The sequence below is a fragment of the Molothrus ater genome, chromosome 4, assembly GCF_012460135.2.
Source record: "Molothrus ater isolate BHLD 08-10-18 breed brown headed cowbird chromosome 4, BPBGC_Mater_1.1, whole genome shotgun sequence".
Lineage (NCBI taxonomy): Eukaryota > Metazoa > Chordata > Aves > Passeriformes > Icteridae > Molothrus > Molothrus ater.
Genome location: NC_050481.2, coordinates 66,874,524 through 66,900,677, shown reverse-complemented (window position 1 = coordinate 66,900,677; position 26,154 = coordinate 66,874,524). Strand labels below are relative to the sequence as shown.

At 44.6% G+C, this 26,154-nt stretch overlaps 1 protein-coding gene across 5 annotated transcripts in view; it reads left to right on the top strand.

Annotated features, from left to right (window-relative positions):
* REEP1 (receptor accessory protein 1) overlaps positions 1–26,154 on the top strand; it is a 68,054-nt gene that overhangs the window by 23,077 nt on the left and 18,823 nt on the right. For 4 of the 5 annotated variants that reach the window (XM_054514589.1, XM_054514590.1, XM_054514591.1 and 1 more), the window contains exons 2-7: positions 4,548–4,620; positions 7,420–7,496; positions 9,336–9,456; positions 11,026–11,139; positions 18,007–18,057; positions 24,268–24,436. In XM_054514589.1, coding sequence (XP_054370564.1) covers positions 4,548–4,620; positions 7,420–7,496; positions 9,336–9,456; positions 11,026–11,139; positions 18,007–18,057; positions 24,268–24,436 — 605 coding nt within the window. The remainder of the gene's footprint in view (positions 1–4,547; positions 4,621–7,419; positions 7,497–9,335; positions 9,457–11,025; positions 11,140–18,006; positions 18,058–24,267; positions 24,437–26,154) is intronic. The other variant, XM_036381810.1, reaches the window with a different exon arrangement.

Below are 26,154 nucleotides of genomic sequence, written 5' to 3'. Positions count from 1 at the left end.
CTGTGCACAGAAGTTGCTGTCTTGGCTGCTGTGTGCCTATGAAATGGGAACATTTGTTATTTATGGGCAAAATAAGGGCAGTTCTATTTGTGTTGTGGTGGTACAGTGTTCTAAGTGTTTGGGCAGCCCAAACACTGCTGGTGGCATGGTAACTAGAGGAGCAAAACTTGGGAGCCTTGGGATGTAGATAGCCCCTGCTGGTGTATTTGTAACAGCACCCAGAAAATACCCCTGTGGTTAAAAGTGCTCAAGGGAGTGGATGTGCAGGCATTTCTGGAGGTAACCTGAGTCCTGGCAAGAACTCCTGAGAATCACTAAGAGCCTTTCCATTTATTGCAGGGGCTATTTTATGGAGCATGAGAGTTAATTTTGTGGGTAAATGACTTTTCCATGAGGAAAGCAGCATCACCAAATCAGAACCCAAGATGTCAAGTAAATAACCTCAGTTATCTGTCTTTGTTGCAAAAGAAACACTTACAGCCTTTCCAGTCCCTCTTATGGATCCTCCCCAGTGCACTTCCACTTTCCCTGTCCTTCTCTTTCCCCTCCTGCCTTCGTGTCTCCCTTTTGACAAAGAATGACCAGAAGCACATGTAATGACCCAGGCTGGGGATTGCTGCTGCTGAGGTGCCTAATAGGATTATAGGATTTTCAGCATTAATCCTTATCCTATTCTTTAGGCAGTCTAACCTTTTACTTAGATTTTTGCCTCCTGTTGCACAATTACTTGACTCTTCAGTGATTTCTTTACAGCTGCTGTTTTGTCCTTTTCCAAGGTGATTGTAATTGGTGTAGACCTCCAGCACAGAGCAGTGCTGGAACTGTTAGGCTGTTGTGGTGATTTGTTTAGTGCTGCAAGTGAGCTTTTCCTAGCTCACTGATGGATGTCACCACTTCCTTGTGTCTCTCTATACCCTGAGGGTGTGTGCTTGCTTTAGCCCAGACTGCAGAACATTTCTGTAGCTTTAAACGTAGCAGCTACTCTACATCAAGCTCTGGGAGGTTTGGTGATCAGGATATCTGCTTCTGCACAGAAGGTAAAAGGGCCAAGGCTTTCTTGGGTACACAGCTCATTCAAAGAAGCTTTGAAAGATGGAAATGGGTGGGGAGTGAGTTGATGCTGGTTTCCTAAGGAAATGAGACTTAAGTTGTCTGTTTTTCCACTGCTGCAAAACTTTTGGATCTGCAAAGTGGTTGTGGCCAAAACAGATGGGTGAGAGAGGCCTCAAATATAAATTTCCTACATTATTCCTAAGAATTAGCTGCTGGCTAGGAGACTGTTTTATAGCACTGTCTGCCAGGAGCTAAAAGCTGCAGTGCTGACTCCATAGGTAGCTCATTAATTTGGCTGGCCAGCACCAGACAGACAGACAGACAGACAGTGCCTGTAACACAGAAAGAGTCACAGCACATCTGAGTCTCAGCTCAGCTGGCAGCTGTGGGAGGGAACTGAGGAGCAGTCCTGTGATTTTGGGGAGGTGGGAAGAAAGCTGAAGGTCCTGTGATCTGGTTCAGGAACATCAGAAGCGTGGCAGAAGAAGGATACGGAGATGAGGAGGCCTGGGGAATGATGTGGTTGGAATTGGGCTGCAGGCTCAGACTGGGGGCTGTCAGGATGACTGCCAGGGAACAGCTTGTTTTGGAGGCAGTGAACTGATGTGCAATGGGGAGCAAGGAGCACAGGAGCCCCAGGTGTGGGAGAATAAATGCAGGGAACAGCAGAGCAAGAGGGTGGTGGCACTGCAGTCATTAAAGGAGAGAAGGGACTGAGGTAGGATGTGATAAAAGAGCAAACCAACAGGGGTTAGGAACAACTTTTTCAGGCATGGAAAGCAAAGATAAGTTACTCCAGCTTGTTAGCCTGGGAGTGGGGGTGACTGAGACAGGGGAGAGAGGTTAAACATGGATGCATCCAGGTGGGGTAGAGAGCACACAGAGGTGGAAAGGAGACTGGGACCAAGAAAGACTTGATGGCTTTCAAGGGACAAAGGAGGGACAAAGGGTCAGCCCCAGGTTTGTAGCATGCAGAAGGAGTGCTTTGGCAACATTCTGAGCATGGGGATGAAGGCAGGCAGGAATCAACAATAATTTAATTTATTTAATTATGCAGGAAGCTTGGATGAAGGGGAAGTGAGAATTGTTGTCTTCAGCAGGGTAGAGGAACTGAGGGAAGAGATGCAGGATTGATGTGTGTTTGAATTAAATAAATTGTACTCAACCCTGATCCAAAGCCAAGTGAAGACAGTAACTTCAAGAGACTTTTTGGAATATCCCTATACACAAATATTTGTTTTAAAACCCCTGAATATGCTTTACAGAAATGCCCAAACATCTTTTCTCTTCCATTTGTAGAGTGTACCCAGAGATTGTGACCCCAAGCCACTTAGTAAGCCACAGCAGTGACAAGACTGGCTTCCAACATTCCTTAAAACAATTTTCAGTCTGGTAAACCACAGCAATAATAAATGTCCATATATGCACACAACACCACAAGGCAAATCAGTGAAACTCTGAATCTCCAGTTTAGGGAGATCACATCACCTTATTAACTGTCCCTTGCTCTGCACATGCAAAATTATTGCAATTTCCTTCCCTCACATGATTTTTTTCCCCAAGTATTTATTGTCTGCAACTAATTATTTTCTGGTATTCCTATAAACCATTTGTTTCTTCAGGATCCAGTGACTTTCTGTGACCAGCACAAACTGAGGAAATGAATATCAATCATTCAGTGATTATTTGCAGGAAATAAAAGTGTGAGATAGCAGCCAGCCTAGGCCAAGAAGGAAGAACAGCATTGCAGTGCATTTTATAAGGAGAGCCAAAAATATTTTTCATGTGCTCAGCTGTTATTTTCTGAGTATTGTAGCTTTCTTCTTTTTGTGAACTCTTCCTTCTTTGGATTAGGTCCTGCTCCCACTGAACTTGGAATATTTGTTATTATATCTCAGTGAGAGCAGAATCAAGCCACTGTGTGTGTGTTCATCCTTGCCTTAACCCATGTTGCTGTTCGGTGGGATACTGCAAAGGACAAAACCACTTCTGGTTTCCCAGGATCTTCCTGAGTGTTTGTATCTGATCCTTGCAGATAGCACAAGCCTCTCTGAGTGAAATAGGTTTGGAGCTGACTGCTACCAGCAAAGCTTTTTGAAACCAGTGGGAAGCCTCTGTAAAATGTTGAATCTCCTCACTCAGTAGCTGCTTTTCTGAAGTCTGCATTGTGCTTCAGGTTCTGCTAAGCCATGCTACAGTGAGCATGATGAATAGCAGGCAAATTGCCTTTGGTCACTGCTTTGGAAATCAAGATGTGTGCTGGCTCACCCCATTCTTTCATAAATACCTTCCTGAGCTCCAGGGAGGATGATGGTGCACCATATCCCAGAGTGTTAATTTTTAATGCCTTATGCACGTAATGGACTTGACTGTAATTATGAGTCCCTCAGCACACAGTCACTGCTGGCAGGGTGGAAAAAGATGGCTCTGGGTCCATGTGGCTCCACAATTAGGGATTGAAACATTGATCATTTTCATTCCCAGGAGCAGAGGAAACAGTTGTGTGAATTAAAAGCAAAAGCTTCAACGGAAGGATGGGTAGTTGCAAGCCAATAAACATTACCCTGCAATCTATTAAATTTAGACTTTGCAGCATCATCCTCCTGCTTTGAATAAAACTGACTGAAACCTGGGCAGGGCAAAGTGGTTTTGACAAGCCTATGCTTACGTCCAGAATAATCCAAGTGAATAAGCATGTAGGCAGTGATGCAGAGAGAACCCAGGATAAAAAATTCTCCACGTGTTTTTCTCAGTAGTGCTATTTTTAACTTACAGATCCTTGTTTCTTTCTTACATGAAATCTTGAAGCTGACAGCATCCCTTTCAGGCTTGAAAATGAAAGGAAGCTGTCTGAAAGAGCAGCAGAGCTAGGACTTTTAGGCCTCATCATGTTGTCATATCTTGGTGGGCAGATTCCTTCTCCTTTCATGAGCCCAAATTGACTTTACTGAACAGTGCAAGGTTCTTTCATGTACCAGGTTTAATGTAGGATAAGGCACCCAAACCCTTGCATCAGTAGAACCCGAATCCTGCTTTATCATCTGCCAGCTTTTCAGAGTACTGAATAGAGGTGGAAGGGATTTTAGGCAAATAATTCTCTCTCTGAAAGCAATACTCCCATATTCCTGGTGTTGCAGTAGATTGTTTCAAGATCAGACTTTTAATTTCCTTTTGAAAGTGTGGTGGTGGCCTTTTTTGTTTGGTTTGGTTATTTTGTTTTGTGTGTAACTCATATGGTACAGATTTGGAAACCTTTGCAAAAGGAAAATCAGCCTGAATCTCTGCTCTTCATTCAAGTCACTGGCAATAGCTGCTCTGAATTCAGTGATGCAAAATCACTCCTGTGCTGTACTTAGTGCACTCAAGCTTAAATCAAATCCTTACACTTTTTACCAGTGAAAAAACCACATTTAAAACACAGGGGGAAGAAAATAAATCTTTCCCTGTGACAGAAAATCAATTTAATCTGTTTATTGTTTGTTTGTTTTTTCCAGGCTTATATTTGGCACACTTTACCCTGCATATTATTCTTACAAAGCCGTGAAATCAAAGGACATCAAAGAATATGTGAGTAATGAGGTTTGTGGCTGTGCTGGGGGGTTGTTTTCTAAGATTGCTCCTCACCACATTGGGAAAGTGTTGTCTGTATTCTGGGAAAGCTCATAAAGGGGCAGATTGGCCTGAAGGTGGACTGGTTGTTTGCTGGGCACCAATGAGCCTTGGGTTTGTGCTCCTGGCCCCAGTGCAGAGCTGATGTGCTCCTTGACAAATGCATGCTGCTCCTCTGGTGGTGAGATACACAGTCACTTAAAAGGCATTTGGCATCCAGAGCTTTGTGTGCTGTTCTTTGTTTCTGAAGAGCAGCATAAATCAAAGCCTTTTCAAAAAGCCTTGAAGCTTTAACTGCTCATTCAAAACAAGGATAAGAGGAGGCAACTAGAAGTGCATATGACTGAATCCTCAGACAGAAACATCCTTCCTTGCAGAGCGACCTATTTACAGGCCGGTCTGGCAGCTGGGTGTGCTCTCTTTTTGCTTTTTGCTGAAAAATCTGCCCTGGGCCCTGGTTTCTAAAGGCATATGGGGCCACCAGGGAAAGTGAAATGAGGGAGAATCAAAAGCACTTGGATGCTGTTGGGGTCCTGTGGGATTTGTAGTTCCCTTCACAACCTGAGCTCTTTTAACTTCATTGAACCCAGCTCAGCCTCCAGATCTTGACTCTTCAATCCTCTCAAGATCCCAGGGATAACAAGCCCATTTTCTCATCTGGATGACAGCATACATGTCTATCCCATTAAATCTTTAGTGCAAACTCAATGTGGGACTCACTGTGGCTGCTAGGAGTTTTGTTTATAACTTTCTTCCTTCAGAAAATGATTTTGGGTATTTTGAGAAACATAAGCGTTACAGAACACAGCAGATACTTAAGGTAAAATGTCTCTGCAGCCCTTGCACAGCTGAGTTTCTCAGGGCCTCTTTGCCTGAAAATGCTGAAGATGTTCACAAGCATCTCCAAGCAGTGTCTGCCACTGATACTTAATGTTTCCATAGTCTCTTACTGGAAGGTATTTTGTTGAAGGGTCTAGTTCCTGTTGGAAATTGAACTGGAAAAGAGGAACTCACATCAGACACTTGTGCTTGTGACGCCAATGTGAGAACAGCTGATCTGACCTGGTCTGCCCTTACAATTGATTTCAGTTTAATATAGCAGTTGTGGCAATGTATCCATTAAGGCCTGATTAAAAAAAAATAATAAATGAAGTAATAATTTCCACTGACACAGGAGGAACCTTCTCTTATGAATCAAAACTTATATCACTCTAAAATAATTTTTTTCTGCTTGGTAATAGTAATTTTAATGAAAGTTTTAGGCTGATCCAAGCCCATCCACACCAGGTCTTGGTTTGTGTTTAAAAGTTTTGCTGGCAGTAATGTCTAAGTGAGAGAGCCATGTTGGCAATGAGGCTCTGAGGAGTCACAGTTACATAACAAATCTGGCAGAAGCTGCTCTAGGAAGATGATGCTCTCAGGCATTTGGCAGTGCCATTATTGTTGTAACACTACATATAGATATAAATATGCACATAAATATAAATCCCAGGAGAGCAGTTATGTAGTGACAGGTGCTCAGGGAATAATTCCAGTACCAGCAGGGAGATGGAGACTATCAGTACTGTCCCACTGTATCAGGGAGAACATGGGGATATAATTTCCAAGCTGGTGAGATCCAGATTTATTGACACCTTCATCTTCCATTCCCCAGAGCAGCACCTGGTGTAGGTATCCCTCTTGTGCTGTCTTCCCTCCAGCCTTTCCTTACCTATTGCAATTGCACCAGCCTTAGCTAACATGGTCCAATTCTCTAATTCATGGATTTTCATGGATTTTCATGGATTTTCATGGATTTTCATGGGTTTTACTTCCTTAAGCTTTTTAACATTCCAGCAAAGCTGCTTAGGGATCTCCATTTTCAAGTACACCTAATTAAACAACTGTTGTCAGTTAAATTAACAACCTTTGTCTCACCATCTTTTTCCATCCTAAGAAGAACCAATACTACATACTTCAGAATAGCTGAGCTGTGCTTTTAGGTGCCATTTAGTGCTCAGTGACAAAAATTTCCAAATTCCTGAATTACTTGAGGTGCTACAGTTTATCTAACCAAGTCACCATCCCTAAAGACTCTCTTGCTGTCAGCCCAAAGGAAACCATCATCCCTGACAGGGGAGTTTCTCCAGTTGAACAGAGACAGCACAGCACATGCTCTCACTACCAGTGTGAGGTTAAACATTCCCCCCTAAGCCCAAGGTAAGGGATTCAAACTATTGCCCTTGCCCTTCTCACTGCACTGGGTATGGGTGGGAGCAGGCACAGCCACTCCAGGGCTGCCCACTGAGTCAGTAAGTTGTGGTGAGTTGATTGTGCTCCTGAGCTCTCAATTATGGGATGGGCTCTTTACCTTTTGCTGGCTGTAGGTATTATGTAAGTAATTACATTTTGTCTTAACTGGAGTTTGGCCAACAACCTTGTATTAACATTTGCTATTAACTGAGCCAAGTGAGATTTTTAATGCCCTGTGATAGGGCTGTCATGCTCTACTGGCCAGTGGAGTTTCTGTAAGGACAGAGTCAGGGTGTGCTCTTCTTTCCTGAGACCAATCCTAAAGGCCACAGTCACCTTCCCAAGGGCTGTGTAAGTCTGACACGTGTTATGTGCTGAAGTGGGGCAAACTGGCACCTTCAAGTCCACAGTAAGTGCTAAACACACAGTGGGGAGGGTGAGGGGGTAAGAATTTCTTTTCCTGTGGGAGTTATTCTGTGCACTTGTGCCTGTAAGAGATAGTTTGAGGCTGTTTTTGTTTACCAGGTCAAGTGGATGATGTACTGGATCATATTCGCGCTCTTCACCACAGCAGAGACGTTCACGGATATCTTTCTTTGCTGGTAAGCACCAGGGGGAGAGGCTCTTTGGCATGAGATGAAAAGAAAATGGAAATGTTTACAAGGGGAAAAAAATGGCACACAAAAGGTGCACTGACTCCTGTACAGGGGTTCAGCAGCTTCAAATGCATGGAGGATTTTTGTCTGCAGGAGACATTCTTCCTTTCTTAGTGCTGCTGTCACAGAGAAAAGAAAGAAGTGGAAAGGCTCAGTGGTATCTCATTAGTGGGAAAATCATTACTGGAGTCTCAGCCCTGCCTGTCAGAGAGGCACAGCTGACTGCCCAGTTGGATGCTGCAGAGGTCATCACATAAATAACAGTTGATTTAGCTACAGGCTGAGTTTTAGACTTGCCTGGCTGTATCCTACAGTAAATACACAGACTGTGGATCAGGTGCAAACAGCCCTGCAGCACAAGACTTTGTAGGTTGCTGTGTGGGTGGTTGTTCCTGGGATGTTTTGCCTGGCACATTCTTGGTTAGGCTGGGTTTCTGGTTTGATGGAGGACAGTGACAGTCAACACTGATGTGGCTCTCTGGTGCCAGTGGAAGGATTCCCGGTGACCTCTGTCAGGATGAGAGTACATAAATGCCTATTTATCAGTTTCAGTGTTTTTTGGATGCTCAGGTTTGAAAGTGCTTGTTGCTTGGTTGCCCTTTATAGTAAGGCCTTTCTACCAGAAACCAGTGAGATCAATAGATTTAGGGTGAAATGTGACTGCAGTGCATGGCCCTTACAGCCTATTCCTGCACAGCACTGCCTGCCTTGGGTGAGTCCTCCAGATGAAGGAAATCAGGAGAACTTGGCAACATGTCAGATCTATTGAAAAGGAGATAAAAGACATTAATGCCCATCTAATTTGCATGCAGATCTACCTCTCCTGTGCTCATATGGAGCTTTGTGGTTTTTTTGGAGGATGAATTCTGTGAGTCTGCCAAGAGAAATGGCAGAGGGCTCATCCAGCCTGTGAAATCAAGTGTGCTGTAGAGATCCTTAGTGAGCTGGGAAATCAGCCTGGCACATCCATGCTCAGAGCAGAGCATTGCAGAGGCCCATGGTGTCAGACCTGGGTGCTGGCTGGCTCAGTGACAGCACTGTGTGGCCCAGCAGGGGCCTGTCTGGGTCCAGCTGGGCTGGTCCACAGCCATCACAGGTCTCTGCACTGCTCTTGCTTGCAAAGAGTAACAATTGTTCCTCACACTGCTGGCAGCAATTTGCCTGCCCACACGAAGATGCTGCTGGGTGGCCAGTCTTGAGCTCTGGCCTCTGTCCTCCAGAAAAGGGTCTGGATAATTTAATCTCAGGATGTGCCTGGCTGTTTGTTACAGCTAAAGCATGTTCTGTTGTTGACGTCCTCCATATTTTGCAGCCCTACCTGAAAGTCAGTGTGGATCTGCACCTTTATGTTGCTTGGACAACAAAGGTTCTTGTATTTCAATTTTAGTCATGTAAATGTTAGCTTAAAAGCTGAGAGGCAAGGAGATGGAAAGTGCATAAATACGTATCAATGAAATATTGGTTTGCTGGTTTGGTCTTTGCTTTCAATGACTGGGGATACTGTGAAGGCAGCACCTGTGATCTTTGCATATAGAAAGCTCCTCTTATCACATGTCAGAGTCTCTTCCAGACCATTAAATAATGGTCCTGATAACCAAGTAAAGATTCACTCACATGTGTTGTTGAGATGTGCTCAAAACTGAGTCAATACACTTTAATCCTTAAATTTTTTGGTAAGCAAAAGCTGCCTTGAGCTAGGCTGGCAAATCCCTACCTGTGCTGAGCATCTCTAATTAAGGGCAGTGGATAAATTGGGAGCAGACAGTAACCCTCTCTTTCTTCTAGGTTTCCATTCTACTATGAACTCAAAATAGCTTTTGTAGCTTGGCTGCTGTCTCCATACACAAAAGGCTCCAGCCTCCTGTACAGGAAATTTGTTCATCCAACTCTGTCTTCAAAAGAAAAGGTAATCACAGGTGCCTGGGTCCTCTCTGGGTGGAACAGAACTGTGGTGTGTTTGTTCCAGTCCCTGTATCATTCATTTCCATTGAAGGGTTGGGAGTTGCTGATTCTCCCTCTATTATTTGATTCCCTCTTCTTGGTTGGTGTTTTTGTTCTTTGTGGTTGTTGTGTTTTTAAATACTGGCATCTGTTCAATGTACTCACACTTATTAACTCATTTTGGTGCAATTGAGAAGGTGGGAGGGAGGGGGATAAAAATACTTCCTGAGCTGCTTTGCATGTACTGGCTGATTATAGCTGGAGTGCTCTGTTGTGGCTGGATATAACAAATAGAGAAACTTGGTCTGGCAGCCAGGACTCCTCAACTTTGTTCTGCCTAAAGCATTGTACAGCAGTGAGACAAACAGCCCAGGCAGTCTAAAATAGGCTTAGCAAGCACATGCCTGGCTGTGTAGTGTGGTGAAAAAAGGCATGTAGCCTGTTGAGGTCCTAGATTAAAAAATGTCTTGCTCAAATTAAAGATGCTAATTTTGGGAGGGGGACATTACAACTTGGCTATCATTTGCCTGCCTGGGAGATTTCTGTGGCTGTGAATGGGACAGTGTCAGGCAGATCCATTTGGCTCACGAGAATAAATGGCCCAAGAACAGCTATTGTCACATACCAACATGAAAACTGCTGAGTGAGTGACTGATTCCTGCACTGGCAACTTGGAGATGGAAGCTCTCCCTTTAGCCACAGGCAGTGAAGGAGCAGTTGGATCTCAGTCCTGTCCAAGAAGGACAGTGGGAATCAACCCATTGTCTCTGCTTCCCTTTGCTTGTGCTTCCCCCAAGTAGGGCTCATGCATTTTGAGCTGCCACCTCTTACCTGTGGGGAATAGGGAGAGCAGCCAGCAGCTCCTCACAGCCTCCAGGCCCCACTAACCCAGCACATCCACCAGCTGAGAGCTAGGAGTCCTTGCTATCATTATCATCCAGACCCCAGTGTCCTGAGGGAGGGACAATAAGGGCAGGAACCTCCCCAGCTGTTTCACTGTAAATTGAGCAGCATCAAAGGCCCGAAGCTCTGGGCCTACCAACTCCATGGGCATCTGAAGCTGGGCACTGCTGTGATGTGCAGAGATATCCCAGATATTTCTGAGGCCACCTGTCCTGGCCACGGGGCAGTGCAGCTTCAGCTGCCCAGTGTCATCATATGACTATTTTTATATATGAGGCAATCCCATTTGTCTTTGGATTGCACAATTTGCAAATGGCTGTCAGTTCATGTTGCTCAGGCAGATTTCTCTTGTTCCAGGATCCCAGCTTTGGGTCCCAATCTTCCATTTGTAGAATAAAGAGTTCCCCAATCCTGCAATGGGAGCTATTGTCCCCCTAGCAAACTTTTCCTCTTTGCAAATGTTGGCTGTGAACTTCTTTCCAGCCACAGTGGAGGACACGGAGGACATCTACCTCTGTAAAGCATGACCTGACTTTGCCAAGAGTCTGAGACTGGGAGTATAAGCCTGAACTTGTCCTTCTTTCCCTTCTTGTGCTTTTTTAATGGTTTGTTTTGTGTTCTGCTCTGGCAGGAGATCGATGACTGCCTCATCCAGGCGAAAGACCGGAGCTACGACGCCCTGGTGCACTTTGGCAAGCGGGGGCTGAACGTTGCAGCCACGGCAGCTGTCATGGCAGCTTCCAAGGTAAAGCTGCAGCTCAGGATTCACATTAACATCTCAGGACTCACTGACATCTTCTCTGCCCCCACTGCCAGCAGCAGCCCCAGCGAGGAGGGGGAGGGATGGTGGGGGTAGGGGTTCTCTCAGTGTTTTGTGTAGTGAGCTATAATTTTGTGTAGTGACGGGAAAGAAGATGAAGTTCATGAAGGGTAAAAGTTCTTCTGCAAGGCATACACATAACATAACTGGTGTATAATTCTCTGCTGGGATGTTGTGTAAGAGTGAATGGGAAGTGCCATTAGCTGCTTTTGGAGGATGAGTAGATGTTGGATGAGGGGTCTCATCTGAAGGGGTGTATCCTATAGTCTCTTCCTGGCTCAGAGCCAAACCCAGAAAATAGCTGTATCTGTTGTTCCTTTTCCTGCATGAAAGCTGCAAGGACTTGATAACTGCATTTTGGGGTCCTGCCTTCTGGCCATGGGCTTAGAGTCAATGTGCACAGTGTGTTTGGAGACTTGGCTACCAGGCCTGTTCCAAAAGGATGGTTGGAAACATATGGACAAGGAGGGTATTGGTAGTAGGAACAACATGAGAATGGGAGTTGAAGGAAGTTATTTTCCTCTGCCAGATGCTTTTCCTATGACCTAAGGCACGTCACTTTAGTAGGCCTTGGCCTTACTTCCTGCAGAAATGCAAAATGCATCCTTGGGAGGCCAAACACCATACAGCTTATAAAGCCTGTTGAAAGCAAGGTATTACAGAAGGGGGGAGCCCAAAGGGTGTGCCATGCTCATGGGATCACAAGGATATGCTAAACCCAAAAATTGTCTCCTTTTTCCCTGCCTAGCATTGTGCAGACTATATTGTCAGGCCTGTCTTCTCCTGAGCTGTTTTTCTTCAGTAGGGAGACTCTTCTAACCCAGGGACTGGGAGATAAACCAAATTTGGACTGAAACCTGGGATAAACGTGGAGCCAGGACAGTGCTATGTATCATATGCCCAATGAAATAACATTTTTGTGATGCCTTCAGGACACTTAACACTTTTGCTGCTGCCATGTAAGCCTGAAGAAGTCACACTGGGGACATAAATAGGCTCTGGGAATGCCAATTTTGCAGCACTGCCTTTGCTCTGAGCCCCTTCCTACAAGGTGCTGCAGACTGTCTGTGCTAGAGCTGTTTTTAGGACACAGTGAGAAACTGTGTGAATCCCAAAGGAATTCTGGCTCCTGTCTAGGTAGCTCCTGAACATGAGAAGCTCAACAGTAATCCAAACCCACAGTGCCAACCTGTTCCTCCATCAGGACTGCAACAGTGTCTGCATCAGCTGTTCACTGGAATGAGCAGCCAGCACCGCGGTTTTACTTCCCACTGTTCCACTTTTCTGCTGCTTTTCTCAAGGCTCTCTCTGCCTTAAAATGTGGCTCCAGTGGCAATGGGGAAGAGAGGGAAGAGTCTCCATGGTACAAGGAAGCTGTTGTTTTTCATGGTTGATGAAACTCCCCTTTCAGTGATGGAAGAAAACAACTCTGTGACTCCTGTGGTATTATTGTATTGCACATCTGCCAACACAACTTGAGAGAAAACTGTTAAGATATTGCAACCTGTAAATGGGCCAGAAGAGTCTTTCTTGCACACTTTGGGGAGGGGAAAAGGATTTGTTAATAAGATTGAGAGGTTGTTATTTAATAGATTGTTTGATTTTTACAACAAAGCAATGACTGTTCAAGTATTTCCCTAAGCCCTGACATTTAAATTACTCTGGATGTATGAGGAAAAAATAGAATCCCTGTTTTCCTTCACTACTTTGGCTTGTGGCCTCCAGCAAGTTGCTTGTTTCTGTGTGCCTAAGGGTGCAGCTCCAACAGAGAGTGTGAGCCAATCTGACAGAGAGTGTGAGCCAATCTCCTTCTCCAAAATGGGGGAGTGCTCCAGCTCCCAGGGTGCCCCAGCATTTTGGAACTCCTCAGGTTATCTCTTATCTATCAGAAAGTTAATCCTGAAAGAAAAAGAAAGGGGTTTGTTCTTTTGAGCCCACAAACTTATCTCAAGTGGCTGAGCCAGCATAAGGAAAGGGATTGAACAGCATTGTGAGAGCATGGCCAGAGGAAAGGAAAGCAAGATCATCCCTTCCTGGTCTTGGGAACCAGACAGATGAGCTGTGCTGTCCATGGGAGCACACCCCAGTCTGTTCCCAGTGTAGTATCCAGGGATGGTTAAAGCAGCTCCTGTCCCTTGTCCTTCTGAGAGGGAATGTGCCACTGTTCTGGCAGGGAGAGCAGCCTGGTGAGAGTTCCAGCCTGGTGAGAGTTCCAGCCTGGTGTGCTGCAGTGCAGGAGTGCTGAGCTGGGGCTCCTCAGGCATCCAGGATGTGGCTGGGGGGTGTGGATGTGTCTCCATGTCGCTGTCCCTGCCGATGGGGAGGGAGCTGTTCCCCAGGGAGGAGTGGTACAGCAGGAGCTGCTCCTCTTGCCCCGGTTTTCAGCTGCTGTCAACTAAGTGTCAGTGCCCTTCCTTGCTCACTTGAGAAGGTATAACTGAGCCAGATTATCCTGCCTGAGAAGAGTGTAAATGACTAATTATCTGGAAAACACTTTGAGCAGACAGATGCCAGACCAGACTGCAGTGCTGTCCTTAGGGAGAAGTTTCCAGGGAAGGAGGAAAGAGAACACTATTTCTAAGGCTTATCATGGTTTTGCCAATGCCAAGATTTAAGGATATCCAGCTAGTCTGTGATAAGTGTTGAGTGTGGTGGGAAAGTGAGCTCATTTGGTTTCAGCCTTTAAAGGACTGTGTTACAATTGGAACCTATAGAGATGATGATTTATTCAGTAGCACTGAGCTCCTGCAGCTTCCATGGAAAACATGGCTTTTACCAGCAAGTGAATGTGAGGATTATTTACTGTTTCACTTGGATTACTGGGTGAGGAAAAGATGCTTTTGTATGCAGAAATGGACCTTTAGACTTTGCAAATCAACTTCACATAGTGGCAATACACAGTGAGCTGCTGGGTTGAAAAGGTGAAAAGGGCCTCTGTACAGATCTGTTTTCAGTAAATTAGCTGAAACCTAAAGGCTCCTATACCTGAGAGAGAACATGTCTCATGCTGTGCCCAGCCCTGTCCTCTCCTTTCTGTCTGAGCTGTGATCCATCATGGTCTTTTGTCTTTCATGATAAGATCTTTGGGCAAGGCCCATCTTTTAATTCTTTTCATCCATCATATTTTTTTTATCCATTGTTTTTGTCCATCATATTTTTTAATACATCCTGTTTATGCTTCATCTTTTTTTGTGCAGCACAATGCATCTGCCTCTCTGATTTTAATTGGTGTGTGACAGGCTGCTGCTTGTATATTTACTGCAGGCTAAGATGCTGCAAGCTGTGCACAGCCACACCTTCCTTACCTCTGATCCCCTGTCCCTTTCCCTTTTTTATCTTAAAAACCTATGGTTTCAGTTATCCAACTGCAGGCTTGTCCTTCCCCCTCCTCCTGCTCCCTGCCCCTGCTCTGTTCTGCGTTGAAGCCACACTTGTGCTAATGCTGGCACAAACCTGTGCCAGCTCATTTTACAGGCTGAGGAGCTGTCAGTGTCCCAAGCACCCTGGGTCTGCCCAGCTGGCTCACTTGGGTGTTTTCTCTCTCTCTGGAGAGTCTATTTTTGATGCTCACTAGGCAAGCAGAATGTTGGATATCTGGTTTATTACCCCTGCTAGGTGCTCAACACAGATCTTTTCTCTGCCCCTAGCAGCTCACACCCCCACCAAGGAGAATAATCTCATTTGGGGCTCTAATCCTGTCCTCATCACTTGGTGTTTCTGTCACATGTGGTGACTTCAAGTGGGTCAGTTATAAGTGGTAGGATTAAATGACCAGGCAGTAAATCCTGCTGCTCTTTGTGTGTTTTCAATTAGTTCCAGCTAATTCAGCCATTTCCATTCCTGAAGAGCCCTGACCACCACCATCTTTCCAGCTCACCTTGATGGAGAGAAAAAAAGCTTGCATTTGGGCCACAGCAGAAGGGAGCAGCAGCAGCAGGGCTGTTACAGCCCCAGCCCTGGGGCTGCTGCAGGCCTTGGCCAGGCAGTGCATCCATCAGATGGATCCTGGGCAAGAGTGGGCTCTTCACTGCCACCAGTCAGGATCCAGTGGAAGCAGCTGGGACACACATGGCTGCAGCAAGGAGAGGCTCCAGTGGCTTGGAAGCAGCACCAGCCTTCCCCAGCACACTTGTATGTTCTCCCTTGCTACCACCACACTCCCAGCCCTTATCCTTCACCTGTCACCCTGAGCCTGCTGCCACCTGCTGCTTTGCCATGTCCCCAGTCCCAGCTCCTCTATCCTTGCCCAGCTATTGCCTCCTGTCTTCCTACAACCCACACATCACCAGTTTTACACTCTCCCCCAGCTCTCTCACTCTCTCTTTCACACTCCTGAGTTTCCCAGATCCTGTTTGGATGTATCCTTATTCCCCACCCTGAACAAACCAATTCTGCTAAACAGACCCACATCTTTCCCCACCTGAAGACAAACCCTCCTCCCAGCCACTTAACCATCCCCAAGTTGCAGCCTCAACGCTGCTTTTCAAAGGAGATTTGGAGAAAACATCCCATGCCAGCAGACCAGTGTACTGCAGAGGTTTCTGACAATGAACCTCCCCCTGCCTCTCTCCTGCCCTGGTGTAGGGGAGGTGGCAGAGCAGCTGGTGCTGTGCCCATGGCGTGCCCACTTTTGCACAGGGGAGTGGGCACAGCGTGGTGCTGGCAGTGGGTGCAGAGCCCTGGCAGGAGCAGATGAATGAGGTGCAGGGAGCAGGCACACATGACTGGTGTCAGTGAAAAGGCCATTTGTGCCTAATAAGTGTGAGAAGCAGCCCAGGAGCCTCTGCTGGGTGGGGAATGTGGGGAGCCAGCAGTCGCTGTGTGTATGGCTCAGAGGAGCAGGCAGGCACACAGGCAGGGGGCTCAGGGTGTGCACCCACCTGCTCAACCAATGCCCTGCAGTGCAGCCTCAGCAGCTCCCAAACCACCTGTCTGGGCTGGCATTTCCATTCTCTTCATTTCTGTTTCCACCCTTGGGCTCACCTTCCCCTGGAGGGTTTTAGCCTCATTACCTCAAGGCCTTTTAGCCCAAGAAATTTATCAGAGGGTTTTTCAGTGCATTTGTTGTTTTTTAAACCAGGACACTTGGAGGGAAATGCTGGTGATGATTTAGGCTTTATCCTCTTTAGACAAACAGCATCATTTAAGTAATTTCTAGTATCCAGCTGGTGTAGCCAGTGCAATTGCCTGAAAAATCAATATTTAGATCCCTAATTTACCATGTGATTTTAGATCTATTTACTGTGGAAACTGGGAGAAAAATACTTGTGTGGGAGAGACATGCTGCCTTTTGTGACAGAACAGTGGAGGGAAAGGGGGGCAGGGGTGGGGAGCATCCTTTCCCTTAAGATGCTTGAGAAAGCCTCTTTGTAATGATTAGATCCCAATGCTCAGAGGGAGAGTGCTCCTTTGCTGAGCAAACACATGGGAGCACAGTTCTGACCAATCTGCTTAGCACCACATCTGTGATGGCCACATCAGGTGCCCTCATCAGTAGCACGGCCTAGAGCTGCAGAGGTCAGCAGTGATTTAGAGTTCACACTCTGAGAAGCCTCTGGGGGCACCTTGCTGTTATCTCAGAGGGGCTGAGCTTGTTGCTTTTGAAAGTAGTTTCCATTTGGGATCCAAAATCAAAGATCTTGGAGCTATTTTACACCAATAAAGAGGAATAACAAATGGCTTTCTTAAAATATATGGTGGCCACAGATTCCAGTACTTTGTGAAGTGTTCTTGTCATGTGTGATGCATCTTTCATTCAGAAGTCCTTAAGAATCTGTTTTTCACAAATCTATAGAATGCTAGTGCTGTTTGAGTTACAGTCCAGGTAACTCTTTCCAGGTTCTCTTTCATGGCTGTTTGGTTGGTGTCTCCAACAAGCAAACAACACCCACTGAATGCACAGGACAGCAGAACCAAAAAATAAGTTTATACAGAGAGGCTAGTGTGGGAGAAACAATAGCAAAGAGTTCCCTGGAGAGGAAATGAACTGCACAAACAAAAAGGGTGGATGAAATTACATTTCCACCATCAACATTAACGTCAGCTGGTTTCCCTTTGAGCCTTTATTACTGTCTGACATTTCCAAACAGGTAGCTCTTCCAGACTAGGCATGGCACGCAGGCCCTGGCCATAAATAAGGATATTGCTTGTAGGATGTTTGTGTTCATCTGGTGGCAGAAACAATTTACTCCTTCACTCATGCCTGTGCTCTGCCCATAAAGCTGATGGTTCTGCTCAGGGCCTGCCTGCAGCCAGACATGAGGAAGCTTCTGTGTGCAAACTCCTGCTCAGTGAGCAATTCCCCACTGTCACTGTACTGCTCAGGAGAAGTGTCAGTCACTAAAATGACTGCCACGTGTCCCTCACATAATCCGTGCCTAAATTAGTCATTAGGCCTGACACTGGGGATTTCTCCAGTGGGAAGCATCAATCAAGTGCAAGGAGTGGAGTAGCAGCCCATTGTGTTTATAATTTGCTTTAGGAGTGGAGCAGCAGCCCATTGTGTTTATAATTTGCTTTAATCTTTAAAAACACATGTTAGGTGACACCTTGTCAGCTGGGGTTATGGAGTGGTTTCTCCATATCTCTCCTGGGAAGCTGAGGAAGGGAGGACCTGTGTTCAGGTTCTGTCCACAGGTGGGTGTCCCTGCTTTTTATGTGTATGTGAGTCCCTGCACATGGTGCCCAGTGTCATGCTCATGTCTGACCTCGATTACTTATGCTTCAAATAGATCTTATTCTCAAAGCTTTGATGTGTGTTGCCACAATGGCTCTCTTTTTTCCCTTTGCTAGGTCTCTCAGCTACTCCATTTACACTTGTATTGGGACCAGAAAAAAGGGCAGGTAATCTGCTGAGTGCTTTTACTAACCCCTAACTAATGTCTGCTCCCTGTTAGACTGGTTGTTAGACTAGTTGTTAGACTAGTTTGGACTGTTTTCAGCTGAGGCCAAGTGCTGTCTGCTCTGCTTCCAGTGGGTAGATGCTGCGTGCTGAGCTTTAAAAGCCTGTCCTTGATCTCATCAGCAAATTGCCTTCCAAGTCCTCTGCTGGCAGTGGAAGAAATTCCAGCTCCAGGCAGGGAGCTTTTACATGGAACACTCATTGAACTGGGCTGATTGCTGCTGTGTGTGCTGCTGTGCTCTCACTAATGGATGAAGGGATCTCTCTCCCTGTGCTGTGGGGATGGTTGGGGTTGCAGTGGAGCTTTTAGAGGATCTCTGGCAGGTGTGGTTGGGGCATCCTGCTGGCACCACAGCCCCAGCTGGGGAATGTGCTCTACACCCTCAGACACCGGCAGGATGGAGGCTGCAACGTGCATGCAGACATCTGTGGGGGAGAACTGCTAACCACAGCCACAGAAAAAGAGACGAGAGCATTAACAGATTGAGGATTGTGCTGGAAGTGTGCTGAGTGTGACTTAGTGTTCCACTGCTTGTCTCCATTAACTGCTGATCCTGAGAGACAAAAGGCCAGGAGGTGCCATCCTGCATTAACACTGAGTGTACTAAAAGCTTCTCTTTTGTGACTTGGCAGTTTTGGGTTCCTGATTTGTCATGCTGTGTCATAGTTTCCACAGCTGCAAAATGGAATTTGTAGGTATTAGGGGTGTTTTGAAGCCTAAATAATGTTTACAGAATTCTTTCATATTTATAGACTGAAGGAATGATAAAATCTAGACACTGTTATTTGTTTATATTTAGGTCGTATTCAATGGAACTGTTATATAAATTGCAGATTTTTAAATTATGTGCTTATTTTTATGTACTTTAGCTACCTACATACATGAAGTATTTATAATGAATAATTCCACTGAACTTAAACCCAGTTTTTCCCAGACTCCTAAATGTATTTTCCTCTAAAAAGTTCAAATGGGAATGCAGAGACTGATTATAAAATGGCAAAAAAAATTAAGACAGTTCCAGCTCTTTCTGATGGAGTGCCTTTTACAGTGCTTGTCACAATGCAGATGTCAGCTTTTGGAAAGTATTTCTGATCCTTCCAGGCAAATACTGATTGCATCAGTGTTTGTGCTCTGGACCCAGAGAGGCTGATGTTTGTTTTTGGAGGATGATGATGGTGATGTCTGCAACATGAAGAGGAAGGCAATGTGCAGGTTGCTGGCTCTGGAAGTTCAGTGTTTTAATACTGTTTTGTTATAGTCTTTAAAGCAAAAAGGAGAGAATGTGCTAGATGTGGGTGAGATAACAATGTCTATACTACTATCATTTGGACCAAATTTAATTTAATACTTAAATTAGTTTTAGATTAATTACTTTGCCATGTGGATGGGAGCTTTAATTTCACTTAGAATCAAAAATGAGCTTCTGCAGCTTGTCTTGGTGGCCAATGCCCTCAAACTGTTGGTGCAGTCATGAATCTAAATAAGGTTGATATCAAGTGATAGCAGTGACTGGGCAGGGAAATTACCATGTCCTTTTTAGTATTTGTCTTTTATCCTATTCAGTAGCACTGAGCCCTGGCTCTTCCCTGTGAAAAGAGAACTTGTGAGGTTGGTAGATCCTGGGGAAAGGAAGCTTGAAGAGCTCCACTCTCAGTCTGTGCTGTACCTTCACCTATGGGCAAGATCAGAGGAATTTGGGGACAGATGCACTGTAGTGATCAGGGAACAGAGAGACACATCTGTTCCCACCCGTGTTCCCCAAAACCTCACTGTCTGTAAAATCAGAAGTGCCATGTCCACAGGGGTGCTCCATGTCTGAAGAGAAGCTGGATGAGAAGTTGAGTGCAGGCAGGGAGTCTTGTGCCCAGGGAAGTTAAGGCTCATTTTTCCAGCACCATTTTGTGCTTGTGTCCTCTAAAATCCCAAAAACACAGGTCTCACACTGCCAGCACAGTCATCCTGGCAACTGTTGGTGCTCAGTGAGGAGGAGAGAGAGGTGGTGTCATCCTTAGTCCCAGAGCCCTCCCAGCCACAGTTTTTAGGAGGCTTTGTAATAACACTGAGCTGTTTCTCTGCTGACACAGAGATGGTGTTACTGTCACGATGCTCCTGTCACGATGTTTCTGCTGTCACACTCTCTAGGGTAGAACTAGCCCAGATCTGTGGGGATGTGCTGCAAACATGCTCTGGCCTGCAGCACAGGCATAGCTTCAGGAGCTGGATCCTCTCTCCTTGCTGAAATTCCTGGGATATCTCTCATGTCTGTAGCAGTTGGAAGAGCATCTGCATGACCATGGCCACAACAGTAAACAAAAATCCCCCAAACAGCTGCTCTTCATCTTCCACATGATTGTTTTAACAAAACACAGCCCAAAACATGAGCTGTGCTAAATTTACTCTGTCAAGAAATAAAGCTATTAACTTATTTTCTTTTGCTAATAAAAGAGAAATATTTTTGTGGAACAATAAACATTACATCTGGATAAAGTCTTTATTTCTAAAACACAGCTCTGCAAACCCTCCCCATGCTGGCTTTTCAAATGTTTGTGATTTCATCTACACCAGCTGCTTAAATGGCAGGGAAATAAAAGTTGGTAAACAATATTTTCCATTTCATTCTGAAACCATCCCCATTCTGTGGTAATTTCTGACACATTTCTATTTGGGGTCAACTAAAATTGTGCTAACTGGGAAAGAAATGTGAGTGTTACACTGTATTCTAGGAGCAAATAAATCAAGTCTATCCCTACAAAGGCCAAAGAAGGGAAATGGAACTCTGCAGGTTTTCACAGGTGTTCAGTGCCTTCACTCAGCCCAAGCCTTTGCTGTTCTTGCCATTTCTGGTATTTGGAAAAATTGCTTCATAGAATGGTAGGAACAGTAACAGTAATATTTTGCTATTACCTGTTTTATAAACCATCTTTATTTTTGCTGTTAGAAACTCAGGTTAAATTAAATAAAAAATTAAGAAAAGGCAATTTTAGTTCTTTCTTTCCTGGAGAAAGTCAAAGTTGTTTAGTTCAGCTGCTTCAGTCTGTGCTGAAGGCTCTGTATTCCACACTGATGTAACAGACCCATAGATGACAGGCACATCTCAGGTCCCTGTTTCAAAGCTCTCCTGGGCCCTTTGATCATTCTCTGCTGCTATATCACAAGGTGCACTGCAAGAATATTAACACATCTTCTCCATTTTCAACGTGCTGGTGTCATCTTCCCTGCCAGGCTGGTCTGACACATGAATCTCATCTCTAACCTGACTCATGTCCACACACAGAAATTGCTGGCTGGAATGAAATGGAATTTGGGTTAGCTGGCTGAGCAGAGCAGCTGGGGGGAGCTGAAAAGCCTGAGCCCTGCTGACACTTGAGCTGGGTGTGAGGGAGGAATACAGCACTCAAATTACAGTTCATCAGCTGCTAACCCTCTGGCTTTGCTGGCCCAGTCATTCTGCAATAGCAAAATGTTATTTAATGGTCAGGTTGCTCTGACTGGAGATCTGCCTGTTGCAATCAGGCTGCAGGGTAGGATATCTTGTATTGGCTTGGAATCAGTCACTGAGAATTTGGTGTCTGTGCAGGAATTCAGTGCAGGTTCCAAAACCCATCCAGAGCTGCACTGAGCTCAGGGCAGCTGAGATCTCACCCAGCTGAGCAGCCATGCAAGGCAACTCCAGTTACCAGCCCAGAAACATTTGCAGAGTAAATGTAGCTTAAAAAAAACCAAAAAACTGGCCCAAGAGGATTAACTGGAGATGCCTCTTGGAGTGAGAACATACCCCAAGAGTGGCTCAGCCACTGGCAGGAGTAGCCAAAATTCAGACATCAACTCTTGTGCCAGGCTGGAGAATGTGAGGGCAGAGGTGAGAGTTTAGCAAAATATAAATTCTAAGGACTCCACTGCCATGCCTATAAAATCAGCAACATGATATGTCTTGGTGTTTAAGCAAAGAAGCCCCATCAGTTTAATTTAAAATACTTTCAAAAGTAGAATAGGCTAGTGGGAAAGAGCAAAGTAAGTCTGCTGCTTCTCTGTAACAGTCTGCAGAAAAGCTAAATGTGGAGTTGAGAAGGAAGCTTGAACTCATGTTTCTTGTGCAAAGAGCTTCAGGCTGAAAGGTTGGAGATTACTGGTCTGTCACTTTTCTTGAATGTAAAAAGTGCAGACTGTCACAGTGACTGTAGGTAGCAGCACCTGATGCCCCCTCTACTTACACACCCTAAAAGTGAGGTGCTGAGGAATTTGTATGAGATAGAGGCACTGATTTTCCTCTACTGTGCATGCAGAATTTCTGAAGTGGTATTTATAAATCAGTAGGTAAATTATTGCTTTGCCTTCCCAGTGGATCAATGCATAGGGGACAGGCAGTGTTGCCCAAGAGCTTTAGCAGGAATGTGTCCAGACTTGCTTTGATTGTGGATGTTCAGGATGAGTCCTGAACCTTTCTCTTTGCCAGAGCAGCTGCAGAGTGAGCTCTCCATGGCCTTGCCCTGCACCCTGGGTCAGGATGTCAAAGCTGCAGCCCAGAAGGGAGCAGTGCTGTGCCCTGGTCCAGCCCAGCCCTGTGCTGTGGCACTGGTCAGGCTGTGCTGCTTGGACAAATACAAGTCTAGATGAAAGTGGAGGGTGAATTGCTACAGGTTACCTTATCTTTTTGTTAAACAGGACAATATTTACTGTCTGTTATTTGCCTTCTTTCTGATTTCATCTCAGTCAAACAAGCCATTGAATTTTTCCTAATTTACAGTTGCAGAAGGAATGTTAGAATCAGACTCTCTGTGTTTACTTCAGTACTTTTCAAGACTGTGTGCCATGAAGTATCTTTCAGATCCTTCCCCCTCAATAAATTATTAAAACATCAATGTAATTTTTATCAGTTGTACAATTTATATTCTGAATGTCATTTAATGTAGCTCAAAAGTTCTGTATGTATTGATTTTTCTGGTGTTCCTTCTCATGGCTGTGGTGTAGTATAAAGGTTACAGAATACTTACAGTCAACCTTTTGATGGGGTGCAGTTTTAATGGAAAGTGACACTTAACCAACCCATCCTTTACAGTTAAATTCCTTTCACCAAGGAATATCTTTGTTGTCAGCTTGAGAATTAAAGTAAAAAGAAATAAAAATATTGCATTAATTGTTTTCTTCATTAAGCTGCATGAAAAAAGCATTGTTATTTTTCTTGGAGTTTAACAATATTTTTAATTACTTTAAAATTGCAAATTTTCTGTGCTCTGGAAATGTTGTGTGTTGCTGAGAATGGCTGGGTAAATATCACCATAGATGCTTACATTTAAAAGGGAGTTATTTTGATGCAGGCTATTTAATTGTGATTCTGAAGCCAAGCATCTGTTTGACTCATTCCTAGTGAAGGAAAGTACCTACTAGAAAGATAAAGGAACATCCTGCTCCTTTACACATGGCTGTCACTGTCATATTTTCTGAAAAATCCCTTCACCAGGATTTCTTCTCCTGGGAAGCTGAGAAGCCTCAGAGAAAAATGAAAACCAGAATTATCTGATCTACTTCTCCTGTTTTGCTGCTTTGGGATGTGTTTGGAGATTGTTTACCAGCTGGCCATTGTTTGATTGGTTTCATATGAATTGTTTTAACTTAATGGCCAATCATGGTTAGGCTGTGTGTGTTGGGACTCTGGAAGGAGTTACGAGTTCTCATTATCATTCTTTGTAACCTTCTGTCTGCATCTTTTCTCTATCCTTTTGTATAGTTTTAGTATAGCATTCTATGATAATATAATATAATATAATATAATATAATATAATATAATATAATATAATATAATATAATATAATATAATATAATATAATATAATCAGCCTTCTAAGAACATGGAGTCAGATTCACTCATCTCTCTCCTTGTCGGGGTTGCCTGCAAATTCAACACATGGCCAAGGCTGCTCTGTGCTCACGTCACTGCAATGAAGAATCAGAAATGTTTGCCACAGAGCCACTCCAAAAGGAAGAGCCAAGAGAGGGAATGATGCTTTTAGCAACACATTTTTGTCATCTCTAGGTCACTGGACCACACAATTTTTTCTCTTCCTATTGTCCTGATAGATTTCAATGAGAAAGAGAGAAAAAAGTCTCAAAATGTTGGATCTGACTTTGTGTTGTTGACGTGCTTGTTTCCCCAGGGACAGGGAGCCCTGTCTGAGAGGCTACGGAGCTTCAGCATGCAGGACCTGTCGAGCATCCGTGGGGACAGCAGCAGCGCCGTCCCTCCCTCGGTCACTGTACGGACAAGCAGCAAACAGAGCCACCCAAAACCATCCAGAAGTGCATCAGAAGGCACTGGCAGCTCAGGTAAGTGCCAGTGTTATTTTCAGTGTTGTGCTGTCTGGAATATCACACTGTTCAATGAAGTCGTGCCCTTGGCAGGCACAGAGAGAAACGGACGCTGCAGGCAGCACATACCAGAATTCCCAGGACACAGACATGCTCTTGGTCTCTTGGCACTTAGGAGAAAAAAACAGGATCATCATTTGATGGTTACTATTCCTGGCTGGTACCAAGGATGAGACTTGAGTGTGCAGAGAAGCCAGACTGAGTCTTTGCAACCTGAGCTGGAAAGTTGGGCTGGGGGCTGCAAGCCCTGCTGAAAATTGTGTTTCCTAAGGACAATAGTTTGTTTTTCTAATTCTGAAAGAACAAAGGGAAGAAGTAGCATGCTGTAAATAAGATCCATTCCTGAGGATTCGGTTAAAAATATTATTTTAAGGACAATAGTTTGTTTTCTAATTCTGAAAGAACAAAGGGAAGAAATATCATGCTGTAAATAAGATCCATTCCTAGGGATTCAGTTAAAAAAATTATTTCAAGCTTGGTTAAAGAAATCTTTTTGAGTCCAAATCCAAAACATTTAACTGGAGATAGCTTTGCAGATTATATCTCAAAAAGTGAGACATGGAGGGTTATCCCAAGGAGGTGGCTCCAGATGGTTCCTGGGATTCCCACACACCACCAAAGATCACTCAACTCCAGTGCTGTGATGAGAAGCCATGGAAAGTTGCAGGCGTGTTGCACTTGGGAGTTGTGAAACATATGCTGGCAAGTCAGAAATTCAGCAGTTTCAACTTGTGTGTGCTGAGGTCTGTGCAAACACTTGCACTGTTTCAAGCCTGGGTATTTGCTATGCCTTCTAATTTGCTTTAGTTTTGGAATGGTATTAGAAATGTCTTGTCTGATCCTTCCTAAAGAGTATCTTTCAAGCCTCTTACAAATTCTGTGAATCAGACTTCTTTTTTTTTTTAATATCATCTGTTGAATTACATTTTCTTTATGGGTAAACTGAAATGTTGGTGCACAGTGGTTTTATTGTCATCTTTATATAAGGCCTTGTGTACACTTCTCTTGACATAATCAGTCTGAAAATAAAGTGTTCACACACAGAATATAAAAGTCTTTAAAAAGTCATATATTCAGACAAAAATAAATAATGACACAAATAAACTGTAATTTACTTGTCTTAGTTCCACATGGAGTAGAGCAGCCTTTGTAGCTTTGCTCTTGAGATAGTGAAGTCAGCTCACCTGGCCACAAACCCGTGTCTCAAGACTCAAGAGTTTTTTATTTTGGTCTGGTTTAGTGTCCATAGTGCACAAGGATCTCTCAGGATGAATCTCTGAAAAATTGTTCGTAAATATTTTGAACTCAGACTAAGTGTTTATCACAAACTTTGGATTCAAGTAATTTGAGATTTTGGGTTTAATTTTTCTTTTAATGGAAACTGCACAAATTTGCAAAATCTTCCAAGACTCCATCTGTCCCACCTCACTTGGTGATTTCATTGAGGTGCCTCATTCTCCACCTGCAGAGAACACAAACAGACTCCCCTTGCAGGTGGTGGGAGGCTGCAGCTGCGAGCTTTGCTCTCCCTTCTGATCACAGGAAGGGCAAGATCCAGTTGTGGTCTCTGCAGTCCTTGTGCTGTTCCATGTGGGCACCATTTTGTGTGTAGCCAGAATGTCTGGAGGGGAGAACTGATCAGAGCCAGCTGTCGTGTGTGTGTGTGTGACTGTGAC